Consider the following 24,788-nt stretch of genomic DNA (forward strand, 5'->3'; position numbering starts at 1 on the left):
TAAGGGCTGGACCACAAATAAAACATGCTGTACTACATCAGGCTTTTGTGCCCAGTTGAGTTTTTAATTATGTAGCTGTTGGTGACTCGACTTCAGTTGAACTCTTCTTTTATGTAGTTTGGTAGGATCACTACCCCAGAGTTCAAACACCACTCATCATATTTTGGAATTAATATGTAAATGCCCTAGCCCAGAAGCTAGTCAAGGGCCATCACAAGATGCAGTACTGTAGCTGCAGTGATGCTCAAGTGTTCCAGAAAGAAAGATGAACCACAAATCTAAACTGAAAAACTGAACTCAGTATGTATCTTTAAACTGTGTGAATTTACCAGCAATTTAGTAGTGAAACACATTTTGCAAGTTAAAAAAAAAAAGTCCCTAATCTGTAAATTCTCTTAAAATTGTATTGTCTGACTCATATACAAAGGTATCAGTGAGTGACGCAGTTTGAACTACCCCAGTTTCTCAAATTGCAGCAATAAAAAAGAACTTCAAAGAGATTCTTGTTTTCCCAAGCACACTCTTCTGTATGGAATTCATCAGCTGTCTGTGTTCTTCAGAAACCAATGCCTACAATCTACATTCCCTTTTGAATTGTCATTTTTCTTCCACAAAGGACAGAAGTCCTGCTCTGCTTTTACTGGCCAAGATCCTAAACTGCTTGTCTCTACAAAAAAACAACCACGCGCTTTTCTGTTCCTGGTTAAGAAGAGCGAGGAAAAGAAATATTTATATTATATTTTATTCTTACAGAGTTTTAAGTTTGCCCAAGATTAATTCTGTGCAACATGTCTTTGGCTTCTGAATTGGTCAAAATATATTTCTGAAGTAGTTTTGGAATTGCATATTCCTGTTCTTAAGTAAATGAGGTGTTGATTATTTGAGCTTGCAGCATACACCTTGGATTAGTAGTTAATCTGCTTTCATACTTCATTAACGCCATAACCTTTGCAAAGACATGATAGCAGGGGGCCTTGTAATGGTATTATGACACTGAAGTCTTAATTAACTTTTGCAAACTTAAGTTTGTGACTAAGATTCCCCAAATGATACATGTATGAAAAATGGGGGGGGGGGGGCAGAAGTTAACCTATTCTCACACTGAATCCAAAACAGGTTTTTATCATGCAAAGAACCAAGCCTGTACTATATATTTCAAAACACTCTCTATACAATTATACAATTTATACAATTCTTTTTTGCTTGTCACCTTCCCCAACAAAACTGAAAAGAGAAGTGTTGAAACACCACAGCAGAACTCTGTTCCTGTTTTATTTACAGCAAGCCTTTGAAGCACCAAGGTTACAAACTGCTCCCAAGGTTTCCAACTTAATTTTTATAGACTCAGAAAGATCAAGTAATTCAGATAAAGCTTCAGATTAATGCCAAAACTGTGCAATATTTACCCATGTCAAAATTATGACTCTACCCAGAAAGACAGAACATATTTGAATAAAGTAGGTTTTCCTACGCTGTAAATATTATATCAACAACTTCATTGACTCTAATTTCCATTAACAAATGGGGAAGATTTTGCCAAAAGAATCAGACCTCAGTTTTTAGAAGACCATTTGCTAGGGTACAATATTGCTGAAACAGAGGCACCTTTCTGGCCAGTCTCCTTACAGAAGACATGGACCTTCTTTGCCCATAAGGTGTTTGGTAAGGATTTCCTATACTGTGTAAAAACAGTTGAAACTCCAGCAAAGCCGTGACCACTCCTGGAGCAGAATCTTTAAGACTTTCTTCTTCTGTGTTATACAACAGGAAACATGTTTGTAAGCTATGGGATTTCTTTTCATGTTTACCATATATATGTATATACATATATGCAAGATACACAAGTATTCCTGTAATAGATGCAAGGATTTGAGAGCAAAAGCAAGAAGGTTTAGTGGATTCTATGGTGGGCATTATTTTAAGGAAAAAAACCTATGTAAATTATAGAGATCACCTTGTCTCAAACAAAGGTCAATCCTAGCCCCAGCTTCATAAACTTCTTTGGGGGAAGTGAGAAAACAAACAGCGACAGAATGAAAGCGCAACACTGCACAGGAGAGCAATCCTGCGAAACCGAAGCAGGTGCGATGTCGACTCTGGAACCTCACCAGCGATGGTGCTCAGGGAGGTCCCCACCCAGCAGTACCCTCCACGTGCTGTATCTCTGGGATGCCAGACAGGGAGCATCCTCCCAAATATTCATGTCCTCAGGATGGGCAGTTTCTTGCCCACCTACCTGTGTCCCAGAAGACCCTGCAGCACTACTTTACAATTTATTGCTCCCTTAGAGAAAGCTGAGCTTACTCCTGGTCACCCATTAAAAGCAGTGAGCCAAGAGACTTAGCACCTTGTTTCTTCTCAGGTTAACTTTTGCCATGGGCAACAGCGTATGAACCAGTCCCTGAATCAACTGATCTCTCCAGGGGAATGCCAAGCTGAGGGAAACCCCTGGCCAGAAGGCAAGGGAAATGCAGATTTTTGAGATACATGGGCTAGAAATAAGTCAAAAATAAGGAATACAATCTGGAACCATCCCTCAAAAGCATTGCACAGCCAGGAAGAAGCGCTGCTGTAGAGACAGGATAAAACTAGTCTATGCTTTGAAGCAGCAGCACTCTGCGCTTCCTGAGGCCAGGCAGGTCTACTTATGCTTAAAATAAAACTGAAATGCTTTTCTAGAAAAATGGAAGGATCACAGTATTAAAAACATGTCATGCGTAAGAAAATACTTTTACAAATGTGTAAAAATTCAGGGCTTCTAGAAAAGACCTGGATTTTAAAAGCTAGCAATTGCGTGCATGTACATACACTGACCCAGGAAGTCCTTGGAGCAATGTAATAAATGAAAACTTTTTAATTAATTGATCCCTTAAAAATAAATGCATACAATGTAGTTGTGATAATTATTATACATATGACGAAAAAAAGCTCTCACCAAAGCTAATACTTCAGAAAAATTCCCTCTTCTCCCCTCCAAACTTTCTTTTGACATTTTCTCCATTTTGCGCTATTTCACATTTACTTTCTTTCCATCTATCCACTGAAATAAGAATGTGAAACTGTCTGCACTAGGATCAAGTCGTGTACCTGAACACAATCAGTAACAACAGCTACTTTTCCTACAGAAAGGTCTTTTGGTTTCTCCCCTGCCAAGGTTTAAGCCTTCTTCTTCACTAAACTCTTTTCATAACATTACAGCATCTAGCAATAAATAAATTGCTAGATCTGGGGGGGGGGGGGACACGACATGTTGAATTCCCAGGGTTACCTTTAAAACCTTCACTCTGGCAGGTGTGAGGTTGATGACGGGAGAAACTGCTCCAAACTCCAGCCCAGCAAAGCACCAGCGGCACCCTGGAGGGGCAGCGGGGTGCAGGGGAGAGCCGGCCGGGGGGGCTGCACACCATACAGGAATTACACCTTTAGAAACCAAACGGGTCGTGCAAACACCCTCAGCCAACGTCCCGTGGTTTTAAAAGCAAGTTCAGAGACAGGAAGCACAGACTGTCTCAGATGCCCTTTCTTTTGGTTGCTCTGATATTTGCTCCTTCCTTTTTTGTTTTATAATGATAATTTTATACAGATTCAGACTTTTAAAAGTAGAAATTCAAGACTTGTTGGGCTCAGGAACAGACTCAGCTCTGTGATAACAGGCTGGTTTATAATTAGTGTGAAATTCACCTAGTATGCAGCTCCCAAACAGACCACCGGGTGGGAAAAATATAAGGGGTAAGGCAGAGGCATTAATGAAAACATACCACTCCTAAGCTACCTCCAAAGAAGATAACTTAGTTACTAGATCTGTAAAATAAAACATGCGCCCGATAGCCACAGGGAGCAGAAAGCCCGTGGGACTCCTCGCTGCCACGAGTTCAGACCCACGTTTCCTGCCCTCACCCTGCAGCCCAGACCAGATAATCAAACTTGATAAATTCCTCAGGTACTATCACTGGGGACTATCATTTTTTATTTAGTGCCTTCTTCACCATGGGGCAGTGTTTAAAAACCGTGACAACACAGGCAATGAAGAGAAACAGCAGACACTCAGGGAAATACAGGTTTCATAAAAGAAACTCTTCCCCTCCTCTCCCAAAGAAGGAATTTCCAAACTGAGGTTTTAAGTAGATGAAATGCCTCACAACCAAGGTGTCGTCTGGTGATATTTCTCTTTCCTCCAAATAGTATGAACCAACCATTTTAATAATCTAGAGAGCCAGCTTGTCTGGGCTTGGCATTCACCCAGCATCATACCTACAAAAGCAGGAGTGAATCCAAATTTTGTCTTTTCTTCTTTATCTTGTTCAGGCTCTGAACTTCCTTACTATGATTCTACTGTGAAATTTGTAAGATACTTATCAATAGAAACCCCAAGACAAATTGTTTATCATTAAGAAACAGATTTCCTAAAAACATCTATAAAATTATATCAGGAAACGCTGAATGTAGAATATATAATGTGTGGCCTGAAATACATCTAGAAATAGGTCTGAAATAGATCACTATTAAACAAGGTAGCAATGCATTTTTCAAACAGTGAAGCTTTTTTTAAATACAATTTTGTATCTTAGGCTATGTAGGATTTTTTTTTTCTAAATTCAAATCCTTTGCAGTGACGCAAAGAGCCTCTTCTTCCTCTTCGTGTGTCCTCCTCCTCCACTTCCCCCAGCCCTCGCTCTCCTGAATATAACTCTGCGACGATACCCTGCTTTGGAGCTGTATCTCCCTAGGCCTTGAGCCAGCACAGATGAATAAAATTTTGGGAACAATATGCTCAGTGACTGTGAAAAAGGAATGGCATGCCAACTACTTGTACCTCCTGCCAGCTGCTCCTCAAAGCATTAGTTGCCACTAGGTCTGGAAAAGTCACTTTGCCCCAATTCTGCCAGACAAGCGACAAAACTCTTGGGGAGCCCTTCTGAAAGGGGGGCAAAGGGGAGGGAGCAAAATTAGGGTGCCACAGATTAGTGTAACTAAACACCGGAAAGTCTGGTGAGTTAATATTATTAGCAATAACATTTCATTAAAAGCACTAATATAGTTAACATTTTGCTGCATCACCTGAGAAGCATCCCAAACTTTTCCCCGTGAAGCCTGTCTGGCTTCCCGCAAGGGGATGGTGTCTGCAGCAGCTCCGCCTCCAAGAACCTTCATTACATTCTGAATTTCAAGGCCTGCTTTCAGCCCTGAAGGCTGGCTCTGCTCAGCTCCAGAACAGAGGCCATGCTTGTTCTCCTGTTTTAAGATTTTTTGATTATCACAAAAACGGGGGAAATGTTCTAAAAGCCCCTAACGTGGTAACTGTTTGGTACTTTCTGCTTCCTAAACTGACCTAACCTGGGAGAAAATTCTGATACAGATTTTCTATAATTTCTTGAATCACTTCATCAGTAAACCAGCACCACATTGGGATCTTTTGGGTGGAGTGTTTTTCTCCACAACCCCTCTTTTGTTGCCGGTGAAGTTTGATTTTACTTTCGGAGGAACATGACAACAGTTTAATCAATTCGATTCCTGCTGAACTGATTTGATCTATATGGAAAATGCCCTCATACTACAGAAGAGGGCAATTACAGCACATGAATTAAAAGAGGTGCAAATATCTAGTTGTTACTGTTTAAGATCTGTTCATCAGCAGTGAGTTAGACTTTGTGTATCCCTGTGTACCAATCCAGTTGCTACAATACTCTACCATTGGGTCTCCTGATCAGAAAGCATCCCTACCCAAATTAATGAAGCTGAGTGGGATCCTGCCACTGACAAATTTTTTTCTTGTCTTAAATATCTTTTCTCATTCATTTTTTCATGTTGACGATAATAATTTCTTGTAATCCAGGACATCTGAAATCAGTTGTTAACATTAAATCTAGGACTGGCAGCTTGGTCCTCATTTGCAGATGCTTGCCTAAATATTCTGTCCTCCCTGGAAATCTGCTGCTCCCCGCAGCCCTGGGGCCTCAACCCCCATGAAGGCTTGCAGCTTTGTTCGTGCCTTCAGCCATTTAGGTGCATCATCCTCATTTGGATTTGTTTCCGTAGAGCAGCATTCACAGTAGCGAAGAAGAAGAAGAAGCAAATCTAGCAGCATGCAGAAGCTGAAACTTCTTCAAGCTTTAAAGTTACCAAAAAATGAATATTGAAAACATACTCAAATTAGCTGCTTTCCTCCACAACAAGTAAGCAATGTATGTGACTACTGAAACTTGGTTTACAGTCTCAGATCTTCACCCTGCACGCAGTGCACTCCTGTGAGCATGCAGTGGCTCCAGTAAAACCACAGTGGGATCACGAAATTGGAAAGACAAACAAAATACCCTGGAGAGTCTTAGGTGAAAGTCAATAACATTTGTTTGTCTGTACAGCAAGTATGCTACTAGTGAAAAAGCACTTTGCTTCATATATTATTAGTTAAATAACGATACATCCCCAATCATACAATAAAGCAAATGATACTTATTTTTCCCAAGTTTTTTGACAGAACTTAAATGAACAAATCCTCTGTAAATTGGCTGTTGATGTGTATGCAGGAAAAGATTAAACAGATTTGCTGGATTATTCATCAAACCATTGTGTCCATTTAATCCCTGATTTTGCTCAAAAGAGGAAAATTTATCTGTTGTTGCTAAAAGCTGGAATCAAAATATTAAACTTGATGAATGACTATCAGGACTAGAGAGACAATATACCCTCTGAAGAAGACACTGTCCTGTAGCCGTGCTGTAAGCGAACAGCAGCGACAAGAAAATGAACCGTGCAGTTGTCCATGGAAAGACAGCAACATTGGGTAGCACATTTCAAAATACTGTTCCTACCAAGTCCCCGAGTTTTTAAAGTAGGGTGACTGAGGGCAGGACCAATTAATGCATTTGTACCTGGCCCTTTGCCCTCACATTGCTCCTGCTCCCTGGCTCGGTGATGATGAATAAAGGAAACTGGGCTTGGGAAGGGTATGAAATGACAGCCTGCCCAGAGCAGTTCGGACAGCTTTCTAGTCCTACACCTTCACTACCAAAAGTAAGATGAGCGTCTAAATCCTGCATATTATCTGGTTGTATTTGGAAACTGAATGTAACTAAATGTAAACACCATGTGGTAAATGCCTGACTACCTGTGGATAGACATGTCTTTTTGCTTTTCAGGATAATGACAACAGAGTAACAGCTTTGTCATCCCCATCCATCCCTGTACAGATCAGAGCGCTTGGAAATGTTGCTGTTGTGAAATGTATCTCCCAGGGTTATGACTTTTATACACAACATGAGTACTCTTCTAGACAAAGCAGAAGCATTTCTATTCACAAAGCAGCAGCATTTTCCATGACTGGCAAGGTTATTTTGTTTTGCTGCTTGTTTGCTTACATGTTTTCCTTTTTTGAGAGAGTGCAAGCATTTGTTCAACTCACATTGCAGTAATGAGCTGCTAATTCTATTTACCCGGCTGTCCTAGTGCCAGTATTTCACACAATAGTATTTTTCTGCCTTGGGAGAATCTGGGTCTTACAGAGATGGGAAAAGATTATCTGAATCAATACATATATATAATGCATTGAAAATGATCCCTGTATTTTATTTTAAATCCTTTATTCATAGGGAAAAACTAGTTTTCCCATGTGTATCAGAAATGAACATTGATCAAATAATTCCAAAAACTAAAGCAAACCTGATTTTTTTTCTGGGTCTAGAAAGCAAATAAAAGTATCTTAGAATTGCAGTGACAGGGGAAGGATAAATTGTGTGCTTCCAAACATATATATCTTCAAACCAATTGAATACTCAAAGGCTTTGAGAAAGAGGGAGGAGGAGCTTTCACTTCATGGCTTACTTTACATAGAATTTCTTCATAAATGGAGATGAAAATCACTTTCTAGATGTGGGAAGTTGCACATAAAGCATTACCAACCTCCATTTACAAGCAAATTAGATATTATGGCACAGCCTTAGAATACTATACTGGGTTTAAAGCTGAAATAGACTGTCTTTATAATAGATGGAGTCTAAAAATCCTGGGGTTTTGCTCCATTCTTGAGCTTGGCTTTGCTCAAGCATCACCTTACAGAGCCTATTCCCTGCTGTCCACTAAATTCTCTGCTCCTGAGCTCGCAAGCAGTGTCCCTTTGTGCAACCCTACTTCTCCAGCATTGATTTCCAGCGTGAACAGGGAGGCACAGTACAGCAGATCCCAGGTCCATAAGGTGTTTACAGTTACTTCAGCCCTTTTCATTGTGAAGGTGCTCCAAAATCCTTTGTTCAAGTTAGCTCCTTAATACATTTATCTTGTAGTTTAAAATACAAAGCAGCACTATCTGTGACCTGAAACTGTGAAAATTACATTTCAGAATAAACCCCCAATTTAGACATTGATTTGTCATATAAGGAAGTGTGCTGGTTTTGGCTGGGATAGAGTCAATTTTCTTCATAGTAGCTCGTATGGGGCTATGTTTTGGATTTGTGCTGAAAACAGTGTTGATAACACAGCGATGTTTTAGCTATTGCTGAGCAGGGCTCACACAGAGCCAAGGCCTTTTCTGCTTCTCCCCCCTCCCCACCAGCGAGGAGGCTGGGGGGGCACAAGGAGTTGGAGGGGACACAGCCGGGACAGCTGACCCCAACTGACCCAAGGGATATTCCAGACCATAGGACGTCATGCTCAGTATATAAAGCTGGGGAAGTAGAAGGAAGGGGGGGGATGTTCGGGGTGATGGCGTTTGTCTTCCCAAGTCCCCGTTAGGCGTGATGGAGCCCGGCTTTCCTGGAGATGGCTGAACACCTGCCTGCCCATGGGAAGTGGGGAATGAATTGTTTTGCTTTCCTTGCATGCGTGGCTTTTGCTTTACCTATTAAACTGTCTATATCTCAACCCACGAGTTTTCTCACTTTTACCCTTCTGATTCTCTCCCCCATCCCACTGGGGGGGAGTGAGCCAGCGGCTGTGTGGGGCTTAGTTGCTGGCTGGGGTTAAACCACGGCAGGAAGAAACCTACAATTTAGTGATGAGGATAAGAAAGCACAATGAATTTACGTAATTCACCTTGGCACGGAGAGACTGGTCAACTCCCAGAGATTACTTAGCACTGCTAAATGCTTGTATACACATGCTTTTCTTGCAGATTATATGTGACAAGAATAGTCTTGGGGATTTATTACATAAGAAGGACTATTTAAAGTTTATTCATTTTAGTGTAATTCTGACATTTCTAAATTAAAAACAGACTGCTTCTTGTTCTTGTGGTGTTGGAGAAGCTCAAAGAATCTCCATTACAGAAATTATATTCTCACTTCATAGCTCAGTGTTTCGCATCGGGAAGTGACTTTATTAACCACAGTGCACTGTGTTACAACTTCTCCTATTAATAATTTCTGTGTGCATCATGCACTGCACACTGCAGAATCTCCTGGTGAAGTCTAATCTCACTGCCCTAACACTCACAAACCCTATGCTTGTAGTCATACAGATTTAATAAGAAAAAAATGATTGTTTGAAGAAAGACAACTTATGCTGAATACTGAATACCTAATTCAAGTCTACACTAGGGTATTGCCAAAACAATGGGGTAGAAGTCCTTTTCTAAACAGGTTCAAGTTTTTCTGGCCCTTCCAACTGAACCACCGTATTTTAAGCACCAACACTTCTGATGACAGAATACAATTTAACTTTCACAGAAACTGGAGTTGAAATATTAATAGTGAAGTTCTTTGTTTGTACAGAACCCACTCTTAAGGCACAGAATTTGGTTAACGGGATGCCATTAGCTTTTGCTTTTATCTGGCATTGTCAGTACATGCATTAAGAAGAACCATATGAGGATCACATACTGGGTGCGGGTAGGCCAGTCATCCCAGCGGTGCCTCCCAGCTGCTCTGCCCTGACACTAGTGTGTGCAATGGCTTTCCCAGAGCCATGCTGGACCAGAGAGCCACCCCAGTGCTGCCTCCTGTTACTCCCCGGGGGCAACTGGGGCAGCAGGAAAAGAATCGCTGATTTTCTGTAATGCCTCTGGTGAATTGGTACAATTTTAGAGGCAGAAGCTTAGAAATAGGAAAGGGGAGACCAAAAAAAAGTGGAAGTGTCTTACTGAAGGCAAGTCCTCTCTGAGGAGAACTGTGCAAGTTTCTGAACTTTGGTCACACTGTTTATAAAATACGTGTATGAAATGTTAAACTCCCTTTATTTGGCAGTATTTGGCTTTTAAGAGAGCTGCTGTGCACAAAGATGCCCTTTTCATGGAAAACAATAACTGTTCCAGGACATCATATGGCAATCAACTCCTAATCTAAATATGCATGTACATCTCAAGATTAAAAATGTTCCACAATCTCCTGTAAGAAATCAGCACTGACTTTCCTTCTTGTGCCAATTCCATACTGCCTTTCTGTAGAAAGAGCTTCATCTGCAATATTTGGTCTGAACAAATTTCATAAATACTGCTTAGTAGCTTCCATAGGAGATATTGTAAAGAGCTATTAAAAATATGCAAGATTCTCTTTACTTCCTCTCACAAACCAGATAAAGAAATATATTACTGTGTGACACGTATTCATGTATTATGCAACATTTTGGGTAGAAGTAATCATAAGTTCCACATCTAAAAGGGATAATTAAAAGGAAAAAAAAAAAAAAGGAAGCAAAGAATCCTGATTTAAACCTTGGCAGTTCCCATATGACAAACTGTTTTGAGAAAACATCCATATCAACTTGGATTAATGCAGATTAATTTTTACAGTTATTCTAGTACAGGTGACAAAAATGAAATCCTCAGAAGCAGAAGTGACAGATTTCAGTTATTAGGTGATAAAAGCTGCCTAACTAATCTAATACTTCTATAATTTCCAGGGACACCTCTTTAACACCGCAAATCTCTTGTCTTCTAAAATGTTACCAGGTTCCTGCTGATGCAAGTGATTCAGGCACAGCCTCCAGAGCATTTTGGCAATTTTACCTCATAGTTAAAGTACACAACAGCACGATTTTATTAACTCAGCTTCATACCCTCTAAGACCAATTTCTGTCATCTTCTACATCAGATCCAGAGCAGTGTTTATTCTCCACAGCACGTAACATCATTACCATGCGCACAGTTAGGAGTGCAGCAAGTCATATTGCATGTTGGAACATCTGAAATCATTGCTTTATAAAGGGCATGATGGGATTAACAAAAACCAATATTCTCCTTTAAGAAACATAATGGCAATAGAATGGAAAATTACCAACATTATGTAGGGAAAAAAACTCAAACCAATAAGCCTTACTTGTGCAAGGTGTGAGATGGCCGGTCATTTTTCTCCAGCTGTCCATAGCAGCTAGTTTTCGCTTCAGGAATGAAGGAATATTTTTCCAGCATGGCTGATGCAGCAGTGGCAATAATCCCAAGGCCATCCCGTACCCGAGCTTCTAAACTGTAGTCCCATTCATCGTAAGATGCTGAAATGAGTCCTGAAGGAAACTCCTTGGGAGTGATTTCTGTGTTACCACTAACCAGGCTGGGAACTATCCAAAAGAAATCATAGCCAGTAAGACCCAGGGAACGAGCCTCATCCAGTATGTAGACAGCTTCATCCTTGGAACAATATAGCAGGATGACGGATGAATGAATTTTCTTCAGCTGAATTTGGGTCTTGGCATCTCCAAAGGCAGTATCAAGTATGATGACGTTCTGCATGTCCCAGCCCACAAAACTATTTTCTACTGTGGTCTTAATGACATTGATGAAGTCTCGATATCCAGGGAAGGTGGTGGTCACCAGAGAGAACACGTGCCAGTCATAATCCTGCATGATCTTCAGCATGACAATGGCTTCTTGCTGGATGGAAGCCCCAAATTGGAAGAACGTGGACATCACATCCTAGAATACCAAACACAGTGACAGATTACTAATTTTGTACAAGTCTGAAGAGAATAGAATCTCTAATTATTTCTTTGGTCCACCATGGCTACCAAACTTCAATTGCATTCAGATAACTTTCTGTGCCTTATCGTATTCTTATCATTAATAAGCAAGCAATAAGTAAGATTGTAAGTACCACAGCTAGTTAAAATATTTGCCAAAACATGACAAGCAGATATTTATGTAGGAAATTTCTGATGCTTGATGACTTGAAGACAACAGCTCAAATCAGTACTTACTGAGGAAGGTCCCCAGAGACAACCACCCACTATTAAACAACTCATCTCCAGCAGGTAGCTTTCAATTCATCAACTTATTAGGAATGAGACCCAATAAATTCATACCAACTTTTAGTTACAATGGAAATAAATTGCAATGCACATGCTGTATATACATGAAGACGTTCTGTACTTCCAGACCTAATGTCTGAGGGATACGTCCTTTCCACAGGTTCACTGGACTTGGTGGAAGCTGTCAAACTCTGCAGAAGTAGATTTGTCATCCCCAGGTACTGAGTTCACTACTGTTTGTGGGCTCACTACTGATCATGCTCCATTCACAGCACACGGCCCATTGATGCCTGAGGTAGAATTAACGGGATGGGACTCCAGGGATAACCGGCAAGCTGCCAGTGTCCTCATTAGTAGACTTAAATGGAAGTAAATTCAAACAATGGCCTCATGGTCTGTAACTGGTAGCTGGATTGCCTGAGACAGCTGTGCTGTCAGTTTGCTAGGAGACTTATTTCTAATATTTGTCTTAGGCTTTTACAGTATTCACAGCATTTTATACAGCATAAGGGCAGGTGCCTCTTATTTTAATAACATCTGTCAGAAATAGGCAACACAATAATATATTTTATTGGCACTACCTTTATGAATAGGCTGCCCAGGGAAGTGGTTGAGTCACCATCCCTGGAGGTATTCAAAAAGCGAGTAGACAAGGTACTCCAGAACATGGTTTAGTGGGCATGGATGATGGTTGGACTCGATGATCTTGAAGGTCTTTTCCAATCTAAATGATTCTATGAACATTTTAATTGGTCTATTATTACCAAGATGCTGCAAGGTCTAAATTTATTTTTTAATTTTACATTCTAGATTTATATACATCACAATTATTAGAGTACTAAAACTATACACAGGAAGCTGTATAACTCTTTATTTTCATTTTACTTCAGTATACATTCCTGACCGGTAGTGGCAACTTATGTGCATCGTTTTCAGATACAGAAAGCATGAACTCCTGCTGAAATAAAAGCTTATGATTTCAAAATAAGATATTAACCATTGAAGATTTCTTATGCAGCCTTTACAGGAAAGATACACATAGTGCTTTTAATCTGAAGAGTTTTATGAACGTGGTTGTGAACTGCTATCCTATTTTACACTTGCAGGGAACAGAAACAGATTAATTGACTTAGGTTTCATGGCAAGGTGGTGTTAAACATACAACTATTAGTGAGAACAGTACCTCAGCTCTACAAGTTCTGTATTTTATCTATGGAAATCTATTTAGAGCAAACTGAGTGTCTATATTTTTTTTAATAAAAGATAAGGAGTGTTATTACTTTCCAAGTGTTAAGAACCTGACACCAGGATTTTATACAGCTTGACAGCAATAAAAGTCTTACAGCTTGTCTCAGACCATGAAGACTGATATTGAAGGTACAAAATACACACTACTGGTGCTAATGAAGTCATCTGCCATGGCTTCTTTGGTACTTCAAAAACAGCATTCTGAATGCCAGTGCCAGATTTCCAGTGTTTTGGGGTTACAGATGTTATAAAACATATTTGGGAGAAGAATTAAATTAGGAAGGTTTGATCGCTGAATGCTTCTAGGAGCTATTTCCTGGTGACCTGCACTGTATACATAAAAATAAACAAACAAGCCTTTCATCTGGGGACACTTGCAGCTAAAGAAACCCAGCACACAGAAAATCTGCTCAATGTCAGCATTTAATGGTTGAGTTACTGATTTATTATTACAAGCTAAATTGGATATCTAGAGACAATGCCATGAATCCAAGTTTGCTGTAGCTTCCTAACTGAACATAAAGAAATATTGTAACGCAAAGTCAATCACCTCAGTTTTCTTCTCCAGCACTTATCTTATCCCAGTTTTTACTTGTGATTATGCTAAATCGCAGTAAAAATAAGTAAAATAATTTACAGTAAATTAAATAGATTATTTCCATCATATTCTTTCACTCTACCCCATTTCTATATATGGTTTAGGGCTACTAATGTAGTGGAGTAATTCTTTCAAACAGTACATACACCTTGGTCCTTCATAGATCACAAGAAACTTCTCCAATAAGGCAACTGAGGATGAAGTCTTTGAGGGCAAAAAACAATGCACATGGACATTTCCAGGTGTGACCTTTCTAACTAGTAAATACAGATTTTTAACCAAGAGCAGTCCTTGTCATCTTCCCTGGCAATGAACAACGCTCTTGTGCAAAATGGCCTGTGTCACCATTACAGGAGTCTGACAACACAAGGTATGTACTAAAAGTAAATACTTTCCCTTTGTAAACACTTTGTTAGAAAAATAGTTTATGAAAGGAGTTTTGATTAAACGTTTTTTGTAAAGTTCACAGTCATATTACATGAACTCTTTTCACACAATTGTGAATGTGAACTTCAGTCAAAATCAGGAAATTAATATCAATTTGTGATCAGAATACTGAAAAAATTGTAATTGTATGGTGAAAACAAGTTTGAGTTCAGGAAAAGTGGAGATACAAATATCACAAATGAGATTCTCATCTGAAGAAATTCCATCTAGCTCCACTGACTTCATGTGATGGTTTTATAGAGCTGAAGATCTGACTGTATGTGTTTACAATGAATTTGAAACAGATGGAAGATTACAAGCAAATTGCAGCCTTAGGAACTTCAGCAGATATTTAAATGCCTATGAGGACAATATTCAAGGACATATTATCCATTAAGTTTAGGGGGCAGCAGGGGGAGGGGGAGTGGAGTTTGGTGAAGAAACAGCAAATAAATAAATAAAACTATAAGGGATTCATTCTTCCTGAAAAGCATTATTATTCCTCTGCTTTATACAGACTTAGTATTTTGTTACACATACAGAATTTAAGTTCTACTTTTCTAAATTCAAAAGCAAACTAAAGTGTTGTTTGTAAAAAACAAAAATTATTCCATTATTTTAATTCAAATGTCATCCTATCATCTACCAAAACATCCATCTAAGTCATTGCTGAAGTAGGAATACAGATGTAATATCAGAGGTTCTTTAAATGCACATCAGAAATACATTCTTTTTCTTTCCTCAGTGGCCCCATCTATTGAGATTATTGGTGGAGGATGCAGGGAAGCTGTACCACTTATCCAGTACAAGAAACTTTTATACAAAGGAATTCCACAGATAAATCTCAAAGCATGAAAATCCCAAGATGTTACACTGATATGAGCAAAAATTTAGTTAGAAGTAGTTGTGGAAATAATTAAGTAATGCTTTATTTGATTTTTCTGTTCTAGCTTCTTAGCTGGATTCTACCACAGCCAAGTAAACAAAAAACAGCAATGAAAAGAGAAGGAAAAGAACAAATGGAAACTTTCCGTTTCTTTCTGTCTTGCACATGAACATACAGTTTATAGCAAAACATCTCCCCATATGTTTCACACCAGAAGGAAGTAATCCTTAAATTGCTTCTTGCTTAGCATTATTCTTGAATTTTGTACACAATATAAAATTCTGTCATTACAGGAGAAGGGCACTTCAGTGTTCCCATGCTTGTGCACAAAACAGCTTTCTGGTGCTGTCATTTCATAGATTAATATATTAGAGTAAGTTGCTTTCTAATTAGCGTATCGAGTCTATAAATCTGTCACTGTTGTCAGAACTGCACATTTCACTTCCCCAATTCCAACAATTAAAGGCATATTTCTTTCGAATCCTCATCCTCAGCTATTTTTATGACATCTTAGTTTCCTAGCTCCAGCTTTTCCATGAGATCAGCAGGGCATATTCACAGCTGCTGTAACAGCTGAGGTAAGCCCTGACAGTAGTTTATGCCTACTAGGGAAAAAACTGCAATAGTTGGTTAGTTAGGGAAAGAAACATTTGTTATCTAAAATAGCATACCTTTTGTTAAATGAAAATGAAATGCTAAACCAGAACAAAATAGGGGTCAACATAAGACCAAATCGATTTTCCACTTGGCAGACTTGTTGAGGACAGTTGTTTCGCTGGTAAGACAATGTTATGGCAGGAAGCAAAAAACAATATGAAACATGGTTTAAAAAGCAATCCAGAGGCTGATTTTATTCAGCTAGAAACAAGATTATTATGACAGGACTGCAAGTAGGACTTTATAGTTATCTTAATTACTTCATTCTTACTCACTCTCCGTCTTCCACAGAGATCCAGCAAAAATTATTTTTCTCCTATTTTATACCACTGTAACTTAGATATTCCATTTTTATAACAGAATTAAGGCATGTAGTGCTGGGTCTACATATACAGTGCAAGCTGTTTCCTGTTTAATGACTTATAGCAGTTATTTGGCATTTTTATGAAGACTGGAAAAACTGAAAGACAGATTAGTCATGAATTTAAGATCAATAATTTAGCATCACATCAAAAAATATACAGAAGGAAATTATTTGTACCCACCGCAAACGTAGGTAAATATGTGTCTTGCAGTGTGTTAACTTGGTACCATTTTTCTTGGATTACTTGAAATGATGTACTGACCCACTGGTAAACATGAAGTGAACCCTGTTTATCTGTTATGAATATCTAGGTTTCAGCCATGGGGTCTTCCTTTGTGGTACTATACAGACCCATGCAAAACTTTCAGTAAATGCAAACACTGACGTGGAGGAGCTGGAAGGAAAACCTTTCCTCCCAAGATACCCTGCACATTTCTAAACTCTTAAGTTATTAAATTCCTGCCTCTATTCATTAACAGTATAGAACATGCAATTCCCAACACAAACATCTCACGGAGGCGCCCAGGGAGAAGACTCTGCCATTATCACCATGGGAGCAATTTGGGGGAAATTATACAAAATTATGTACTTTCAGGCAGAGCAGAGCAACATGTGAGGGTGGAAATAATTTACTAATTATTACAAACAGCAGAAAAGCCTTGCCTCCCAAAGACCTGCCACCTCTTTGGCCTCATACATGGCAAAAACATGCATGACCCCCACCCACAGGTTTCTCTGCTGATACCAACGTCTCCTTTGGGAGCTGCACTCCAGCCCTCCCACATGGACCACGGAGCTGCCCGGGCCCCAGGCATCCCCCACCAACCACCATCGCCCCGCGTGGGACTCCCCAGCTGCCATCGCCCCGAGACAAGCTCAGCTGCAGCGAGGCCCATGCCCAGCCCCAGCGGACACGGACTTGCTCCTTGCATTCGCCCTGGAGCTGCCTCATCCCCCTGTTCTTGTCCAGCAATGCCTGGCTCCCCCATGCCAGCCCTTCTGAGGCATGGGCTGAGCTGACCGGGAGGGAGGGAGCAGCAAGGCGGAGGGTCTGTACATGGGGGCACATGGGCTCCTGCAGCCCCCACGCAATAGATTTTAAGTTCTCCACATCTGCGCACCTAGACCTGTGAATGTGTCTCACCATTTGTCACTGAGAAGACTAAGGCCTTCTAGCAGAGCTAGAAAAGGGATGGAAATTTTCTTACTATGAAATTTCACTGGTGCAAATGCAGAGCCACAAAATGTATAAAGGTCAACAAAAAGGACGAACCGAGGCCTTACTTTTTATTTTAAAAGTTTGCTCTGGGAGAGGAACGCTCAAGTTAGAAAAGGGCAGTAGCAAGCAAGGGAGTACGTTATGGCTTTCCAACATCTGACATGTCCCCTTTTATTATTTCAAGGAATAAATATCAGAGAAACAGGATTTTGAAAGGTTAGCGCCAGCTTAATCAAGCATGTTCTTTCCCATTTCCAGAGGGAACCTGCAGGGATTCATTTTGCAGAGGCTTCTGTAGTTTCAGGTCATGGTTTTATCCTGAGAATTTTGCTAGATAACAGAGAGGCTTTGGTTTTGTTTTTTTCTTTAATATATCCATTTGATTTTATACTACCTGCTTGGCTTATCTGGGCCTGCAACAAGAGCTGAAGTCACTATTTTTTCTATACCAGAATAGCAAATAAACAAATACAATGGAGCGAGAATAGGATTTCTACAGATCATTGCAGAGTCCACTGATTTTTGATCGTTTACATTCTTCAAATAATACAGTGTCATGTCTAATGAATTCAAGTAACTCAACATGCCCTTACAGTGAAACAACTCAACTTAATTATGGAAGAAGACCAGTTTTGCACAGAGCTCATGAACTATTCCCTGGGCTGGAGCACACCGTGTGGGTTTTCAACAAATCCAGGATTTCTTTCATGGATTGTCCAAATGTTGGAAATTGTGGTGTCTCAGTCTGAGCTCCTGTTCAACCAGGACAAGCAAGTGAAAAATGCTTTAAAAGGCTGAAATGACATCAAGATGCCTGTGACCAAACTTGATAAAATCCTGAGAAGATTCATGTGAATCAGCAGGGATTTTTGTGTGGTCATTTGATGAAAGGTTTATTCACAAGATGCCTCCTTTCTAGATAAATTTCAACTTCCATAGTTACAGAAATGTCTTACAGCATGAATACTTCAATGAGGAAGGGAAAAACTGTGGTTCTACAAAAAGACAGTGTGGAGCTGGGTGTACCATAGCTGTTTGGATGAGTAACGGCTATTATACAGCTTTGGGGGTGAAAGAGAATCCCAACATGTAAGGAGTACTGATGCCTGCAAGGAAGATAAGGGAGAATAAAGAGTATTTTCAGGCAAATTGTATTTGCTTTGTATGTTAAAATATTTCTTGAATATAAATCAGTCACTCTAACCCATAGAGGATCATGTGGTGCTGTACATCAGTGTAAAGCATTAGCATTATCCTAAAATATTTTTCCTTTATGCAGAAGATAAGATCTGTACAAAAGTTTCTCATTTCCTATAAGTATTTCACCATGAAAACAAATATTGAAAAAAAGTGTGTGACCTAATATATCAATTAGTTAGCAAGGACAGATTTTATGCCATAGATTATAGCTAAGTATCATTTCTCTTATGCCCCTTACCATGACTGCAGATAAATGTTTTGCCATTTTTTAAATTTTGGTGTTGGATTTTCTCATGGTTTGTACAAGCAGCGTCCTTCTGCTTTATTCATGCAATTAGTCAGCACTAAACTGATGCAAGTAAATAGTTTCTTAAAGAGCCCCAAAAGACCTCATTTTCCATGGGAAAATGACTTTAAATTAGCCATGCAGCACATCTTTCACCTCAAAGAACACCTGGAGACCTCTTGAGTCTGTACTTTCAGTGAAAACTCTTCAAACAATTGTTATGAATAATGGGAGAGCAATCAGGAAAGTTAATGACTTTTCAAAGACAGAGAGGGCAATTGCTGTGAAGTTACTCCAACAATACTGGTGAAAGTAACTGGCTTTCTGCTGTATGGAAAAATTCATCTGGCAACAATTCACATTTGATACATCACAATGAATTTGTGGTGATAGTGTTAAAAGAAAATGGGGTCCTGTTCCTGTTCTGCCCACAGCAATGTAAGAAAGTTTAGAACAAGCTGATGATGACCTGTTCTTTACAGGTTACCTACCTGGATGAGAAAAATAAACAATGAAATGATGCTATAAAATGCAGTAGAAAGAAACCTGAACCATGATTTTACTGCAAAACTTTCAAAATGTACTTGTTGGAAGGAGAAAAGCCTAGACTTATTTTCAGAGACAAAAAAAAATCATTTTTCAGAATCATAGAAAGCTTTTCACCAGGTAACAGAAATAAAAAGCATTAAGAGTGCATCAGCGAGCTTGTAAATTAGTCCCATGAAAGGTCAAGACTCAGGAAATCCAGCAGGGATAGACACAGATGTCCAAGGAAAGGAAAGGTCTGGATAACTTGCCTCCCCTAGTACTGCTATTTCACTGTAACTCACATAATTTACCGCTAGAAATAAAATACCACAGAGATATAGGACAGATGAAGGATACCAGCCAAATGAGCCAGATAGGTTTCTGGAAAATAAATAAAAATCTTGGCATACAGACTATCCATCCCCACTATCTCGCTCTCTTATAGAATCGTAGAATCATTTAGGTTGGAAAAGACCTTCAAGATCATCGAGTCCAACCATCAACCATGCCCACTAAACCATGTCCTGAAGTACCCCATCTACTCGCTTTTTTAATACCTCCAGGGACTGTGACTCAACCACTTCCCTGGGCAGCCTGTTCCAATGTCTGACAACCCTCTCAGTAAAACAATTTTTCCTAATATCTAACCTAAATCTCCCTTGCCTCAACTTGAGGCCATTTCCTCTTGTCCTATCACCAACCACCTGATGGAAGAGACCAACCCCCACCTCACTACAACCCCCTTTCAGGTAGTTGAGGAGAGCGATAAGGTCTCCCCTCAGCCTCCTTTTCTTCAGGCTAAACAGTCCCAGTTCCCTCAGCCGCTCCTCATAAGACTTGTGCTTCAGGCCCCTCACCAACTTGGTTGCCCTTCTCTGGACACGCTCCAGCACCTCAATGTCTTTCTTGTAGCGAGGGACCCAAAACCGAACACAGTACTCAAGGTGCGGCCTCACCAGTGCCAAGTACAGAGGGACGATCACCTCCCTGCTCCTGCCGGCCACACTATTTCTGACACAGGCCAGGATGCCGTTGGCCTTCTCGGCCACCTGGACACACCACTGGCTCATATTCAGCCGGCTGCCAACCAGCACCCCCAGGTCTTTCTCTTCTGGGCAGCTTTCCAGCCACTCTTCCCCAAGCCTGTAGCGCTGCATGGGGTTGTTGTGACCAAAGTGCAGGACCTGGCACTTGACCTTGTTGAACCTCATACAATTGGCCTCGGCCCACTGATCCAGCCTGTCCAGATCCCTCTGTAGAGCCTCCCTACCCTCAAGCAGATCAACCCTCCCTCCCAACTTGGTGCCGTCTGTAAACTTGCTGAGGGTGCACTCAATCCCCTCATCCAGATCATCGATAAAGATATTAAACAGAACAAAGCCCAACACCGAGCCCTGGGGAACACCACTTGTGGCCGGCCGCCAACTGGATTTCACCCTATTCACCACAACCCTCTGGGCTTGTCCATCCAGCCAGTTTTTCACCCAGAGAAGAGTGCACTTATCCAAGCCATGAGACGCTAGTTTCTCAAGGAGTATGCCATGAGAGAGTGTCAAAGGCCTTGCTGAAGTCAAGGAAGATAACATCCACAGCCTTTATATTCACACTAGGGCATTATTTACCAATGTTCACATTGTTTCATATCAGTATTGAGACACTATGTATTTTACTACCAAAACAACATGCTGGGCTGTGTGGAATTTCTCACCATCCTCAGGTTTCAGTCTGCAACTACAGAGAATTATCTATCAAATCAATTAGTTCATTTACTTTGAACTACATCTGCTCCCATAAGGCCATCAGACATGAGCTGCTTTTGATTCATGGGCAATTTGGGGAACTTTAATGGATATAAAATCAAAGCATTTAGGTTACAGTGAGTTATATTATTTCTTGGACCAGACAGCTACTTCTAATTATAAGTCTTGAAAACAACCCTACTGTTAATGGCCATGCGTGCTGAAAACAACCTTATATATGGGGTTTAACTGTCTGGTTTCAAAATCAGTCCCTGATAGCCAGGTTTTGGTACAGGCAGATAGATCTCTGACACAAAGGAAGATTCTAAAATTTCCAAGGAACTCCAGAAAGAGAAACAAATGAAAAAGCAGCATTTTATCTTCCTCTTTCAATAAAAAGTGAAACTTGCAATCTGTATTTTTTAAATTTTCAGCAAATAAAATTTCATTCTAATAGTTTTGTCTTACACATTTTACTGCCCCAAAGGGTTATATCATTAGTTTTTAAAAAGCACAATGGCCACATTTTGTCTGATTAACAGCTTTTTACAGCATCAGCCTAATTCTTCTTTTTTTTTTCAAAATCAGTTACCTGAATCGATTTGCTCTACCCCAGCCATAAGGTACCTGCTAAATTAAAATATGTAGATTTGGTGACATTTTTTCAGTTTAATGGTAATTTTTTAGCTAAGCAAAATTTCATGTGTTTACATTACTATTGCTGTGGAATCAAAAAAAATTAAGTTGTTTGAATAGCTTACGGAAATTTTCAAGAATCAATGCTATGCAATAACTCATCCCTGGGACAAATTTTCATTCCAGCTATTTGGTATCTAACACACTAACCACTTCACTTAAGCATAAGATGACATCACAGAGTAATTTAGATATATATCATATACACCCAACCTATATGAAAAGTTGTTCAGAACAAGGATTTAGAGTGGTTGAGGACAAGTATGATTCTCTGTTCAAATTTTCTATCTTACCTAGTACAAGTATTGCACAAGAAAATCCTGCAACAACAAACTGCTTACAGCTCATGCATCAGCAAAATCTGCGAAAGGATTTTCATACCGTTTTTGCCATTAGGAGCTTTAAAACCAGCACCATCCAAATTTATTAATCCTGTAAACAGAATCAAAACTTTACTTACCCACAATAACTTCTAAATATGCTATGGCCAAGAATCCAGCATTAAATCCAGAATCAGTAACAATTTACCATTTAATGGCAGCCGAATCAAGCCAAATAGGGTGATTATTTATAGCATGTATTGCATGTGTGCATAAATGTCATACTCTATCTAGAAAGATATGCATAATTAAATATCAATAAAAATGCCTTAAGACATAATCTCCTTATCTGAAAACATTTGGTCTCAATTGAATGCTAAAATACTTCTCACTTGTGTTGATGATGATAAGCCAGAAAACCATTAACTAAGTAATTTCCATACATCTACACTTAACAAGTAAAAAAGAAGGCAACAAACAACCTCCCCCTCCACCCCCTTTCACCAAATGGTGAGTATAAAATATTAAATAAATAAAAGAAATATAAAGCCAACTCAATTTTTTACTGTGTGCTTGTAACTGTGTGCTTTTTCCTCTATGAGCCAGGACTCTCGGACTAGCCACCTCTCTGTACCCAGTCTGCTTGAGCGGCATTGGTCTGAAGAGAGAAATCCAACAGCAAGAGGCTAAGCTGGGGAGGACAAACAGATAGACAGATAGGAAGGAAATTTTTAAGAGGAAGGCTAAACAGACTTCAAGGAGCCATTCAGAGCAGCTTTCCATGGCAACAGACATTCATGGGATATATTCAAGTAGCAGAGGAAGATGATGGTAAGACAAGAGATTCAAGATTGATCTCTTCAAGAAGATATATGCATTTTGGTTCCCCAGGTAGTTTGGGTGCTAAACAAGAAGAGATGCAAACCTAACTCCCCTGCCTTTGGAAGGCAAAGTCACAAAAACATCATAACTTATCCAAAGCATGCATGCTGCTTTCAAATTCTTCCAGAAGGAAGTGTTTCAAAATACTCAGTATGCTCCTCTGCTCTTATGTACAATCAGCAGATCTGAAGAAGAGAGGGTATTCAAGGGAAATACCATTTATGCTTATCCTTTATATTCTCCTCTTTAGGCATCATCTTTGGCCTCTGGGCAAAGCTACAGCTGCTCTTCTGTTATGCTAATAGAAATTACATGCTTTCTCAAAGTGAGTGATCAGCCCATCAGTCTAGAAATGAATATCCCTTTCCATTGTACATTGAATAGCAGCAGGTCAGAAGCAAATTCAGTTACAAAATTTCTGATATGTATGATCTATATCAGCACTTACATATCAACCTAGCCTAAGACGAGAGGGTGGCTAACAGCGTATCTTAGAATAAATCCCACTGATAAGAACATAGCCCAAAGTACACCAACAATGGATGATATTTCACTGGTATTCATTGCAGAGCCTTTGAATAATCGTAGCTGAAATCACAAAACAAGCCAGATTTGTGTTAAAGTAGTTGCAAAGTCTCCAGTACTCAGAGCTACTGCATCCATAGGAGAAGGAACATAGGCAGAATGTGGAATGAGGAAGAGTGTGGAATTCAGCCACAGGCAGATAGAACAGTTTTGCAATATCAACGTGCTAACCAGGTAAGGACATAAGCATTTAACGTTGCATTCTGTGATGGATGGTAAGTAAAGTAATATAACAGAGATATGCAGACAAAAAACTCTGTTGCACCTACTTTTTCTGACTCTACCCACACTGTTCCACACCTTTGACTTAAATCTACATTTTCTTTTTGGCATTCTGTTTAAGGATGCATCAACTTATTTAGTTGCAAGAATATCACCCATCAAGAGATTTGCCAAGCATTATTCCCATGAGCAAATAAAATTCTGGGCAGAAAAGCTTTACCAAAATATATTTAAATTACTGAGATTTTTATACGGCCAGTAAAACTATTTCTTCTATGAAATAGCTTAGCTCAAGTTACTTTTCCTTAGTTAAGTAGAGGCAAAATATCTTTAAGCATGGTTCTGATTTACTGTAGATATCAGAGGGAAAACATAACTTCAAGAATATTCAAGTAAATATTCAAAATGTTAAGTTCAGGTCCTTATAAGGCATAGTAATTCTTTCTAGAAATTCTTACAGATTTGACAGTCATACTAGATTCAGTAAATACTGCACTGCTATAGCAAATTGAGTATCTCATTTCCAGCTATAAAAAAACATGTTTGTACAATGTTCAGTACAGTGTGAAGAGGACTGAAGCCATCTTTCTTAACCTGCACAATATCTTTGTACTTTGAAGAGAGAGACATAATAACCCTTGTACTGAATACAAATAAGTAACAAAACATATTATTTGGGTTGATGTGTTTAATGCCAGAAATTTTTATTAGTTGCATTTGACAACACTAAGCATATAGCTATTTCCTAGATAGGTACAACACCA

The 24,788-nt window shown here is 39.5% G+C and overlaps 1 protein-coding gene across 5 annotated transcripts in view; it reads right to left on the bottom strand.

The window, feature by feature from the left end:
• Window positions 1-24,788, bottom strand: part of GRIN2A (glutamate ionotropic receptor NMDA type subunit 2A) — a 196,213-nt gene that overhangs the window by 78,333 nt on the left and 93,092 nt on the right. For all 5 annotated transcript variants that reach the window (XM_069809925.1, XM_069809924.1, XM_069809921.1 and 2 more), the window contains one exon: window positions 11,244-11,836. In XM_069809925.1, the coding sequence (XP_069666026.1) occupies window positions 11,244-11,836 (593 nt within the window). The remainder of the gene's footprint in view (window positions 1-11,243; window positions 11,837-24,788) is intronic.

This window comes from Haliaeetus albicilla, chromosome 22 (assembly GCF_947461875.1).
Source record: "Haliaeetus albicilla chromosome 22, bHalAlb1.1, whole genome shotgun sequence".
In the NCBI taxonomy this organism is placed as follows: Eukaryota; Metazoa; Chordata; class Aves; order Accipitriformes; family Accipitridae; genus Haliaeetus; species Haliaeetus albicilla.